General features: G+C 39.6%; 1 protein-coding gene across 2 annotated transcripts in view; it reads right to left on the bottom strand.

Annotated features, from left to right (window-relative positions):
* The window catches only part of LOC107671563 (histone acetyltransferase KAT6B-like), a 14080-nt gene extending 12637 nt beyond the window's left edge, over window positions 1-1443 (bottom strand). For both annotated transcript variants that reach the window (XM_016464480.1, XM_016464481.1), the window contains exon 1: window positions 1419-1443. In XM_016464480.1, the coding sequence (XP_016319966.1) occupies window positions 1419-1428 (10 nt within the window). In that variant the 5' untranslated portion in view covers window positions 1429-1443. The remainder of the gene's footprint in view (window positions 1-1418) is intronic.
* Between the last annotated feature and the right edge of the window lie 667 nt (window positions 1444-2110).

Raw genomic sequence — 2110 nt, 5'->3', positions numbered from 1 at the left:
AGAGAGAGAGAGAGAGAGAGAGAGAGAGAGAGAGAGAGAGAGAGAGAGAGAGGGGGGGAGGGAGACACAAAAAGAGAGAAGCATTTCAAGGATGGTTCATCATGTCTGTAGCCGTGACACTTTTCAGATATGTCTTTGTAGTGCTGAGCAGAGATGACCCGCTGTGCCTTTCCCTTCATTTCCACTGTCTTTAGAAGAAAAGAAACAGAGCAAAGAAAAACAAGCTTTCTACAGGTAACATACCAACAAGGAAACACTGAATAAATGGCTTTGAAGTTGTGTGAGGTGCTCTTTTCCCGACATGGCTTCATCCTTCTCATCCTCTTTAGAGAGGAAAATAACAAATGAGCACAAATGGAATGATTAGACCTTTAGTTGATCAGATTTCACATAAGCAATTAAAGCTAATTTTGCATTGATGTTTAGTATAGAACTGAAGCTCTCAGATATCTTGTGCAAAAGTATGTGGCACTGATTCACAAGATAAGCATCACATCCTACAACAGAGAGCAATTTCACAGTGGCGACCACATGGAATTGCAAAAATTAATAAAGATACAGAAGCTGACAGAGGCCAAGCATTATTCATTTTCTGTATTCTTGTGATCTTGACATAAAGAGCACAAATAAAAATCTTGACAAATGCTATATTGACAAAACAAGAAAAAAAAATGTATAGCCTCACAGACAGACTAATATATTTGAGGCCTGATATTAGAAAAAAATGTCTTAGTCATTATAATATTAGTCATAGGCTTTTTCCATATCATTAAAAACGTCTATTGCAAGTTTGTAATTTTGTCTGCAGTAGACGGTCACATACTCCCACAGGGCCATTCACACAGGAACCGTTCTTATTGCAGAAATGCAGACAGACATCTTTGGTCTCGCCATTCTGTTAGCGTTATTTTTGCTATAATTAATCACACTAAATGAATGTGTTAAATTGACATCCTTAACATTCAAGTTTTAGTTAAAGCATTTTCTTTCACCCATAACAAAACCCAAATGAAATTTGATGGGATTTCACATGGCAGAATGTCACCTCCCTCCAGCAGTTTCAGACATTCAGCACTGAAGGCTCCTGTAAAAATTAAGTGAAATGAACCTGTTCTGCTTTATTGAAACACGTTATGATGCTGCTCCCTTTTTATCTTGGCACTTACATGCCCATTTCAGACAAACTGCCATTAACTGAAAAGGACAAGCACAGTCATTTGCAAGCTAGAGGCAAAATCATTAACAATGAGAAAGAGACTGGAAAGAGAGGGAGAGAGAGACAGCCACTAAATAGTTCACGACGTAAGGTACATATCATCTTACTATTATGTAACCAGAAGCCTTTGTGTAATGGCACATTTAACAGCTTCACCTTGAGAATGGAAAAATCCACAGAGGCAAACAAAAGCCTAGTGTACCTTTTGGCATTCTGGAGAGCGGTGGGTCACACACACACACACACACACACACACACAGAGAGAGAGAAACGTGTCAGACACGCAAAAAATAAGATGCAATCTACACAACACAAGTAAACAACATCCTGCAGTAAAAGTGTCAGAACACAAGCAGCGCTCTGACACTAGTGCATTTGAAAAGAACTTACAGCATTCTTCCCCTGAATCTGACAGGAACTGCATGTTTTGCATTCGATGCATTGCCATCGCAGGGCCTTGACATTTGCAGTCAAATCAGCAGAGAACTTCAGGCATGATGGATGGCCTTTGAGGAGAAATGTGGAATAAAACAAACAGGCTTTAGAGAGTCGCCAAACATGCTCAATTAAAAGAGCGACATTACCTAATCCTTTAACTTTGGGCAGGAAACACAAAAGCCCTTGCTGAAACATTACAGGATAAATGTTAACAGAGACTTAATCAAGCAGAGAGAGAACATCAAAACGCAACAAATGAAAGATTCCCCTGACCGTGGATCAGTTAAATATTTACACGTGGCATCAACAATGCGAAAAGCCATGCGTGAAGACTTTCCAAAATCGGTGTCTAAAAGCACTGTATTATCAAACACTTCTGAGCGGCTAATTAAGGATAATTTGGCCTTAACGAGGCAGAAATGGTACGATCGTACACCGTAATGGCAGTCGATCCGT

This window comes from Sinocyclocheilus anshuiensis, unplaced genomic scaffold (genome assembly GCF_001515605.1).
Source record: "Sinocyclocheilus anshuiensis isolate Anshui unplaced genomic scaffold, SAMN03320099.WGS_v1.1 scaffold5672, whole genome shotgun sequence".
NCBI classification, from domain to species: Eukaryota; Metazoa; Chordata; class Actinopteri; order Cypriniformes; family Cyprinidae; genus Sinocyclocheilus; species Sinocyclocheilus anshuiensis.
The sequence above is the reverse complement of the archived record's forward strand: the minus strand, read 5'-3'. Positions and strand labels throughout refer to the sequence as shown.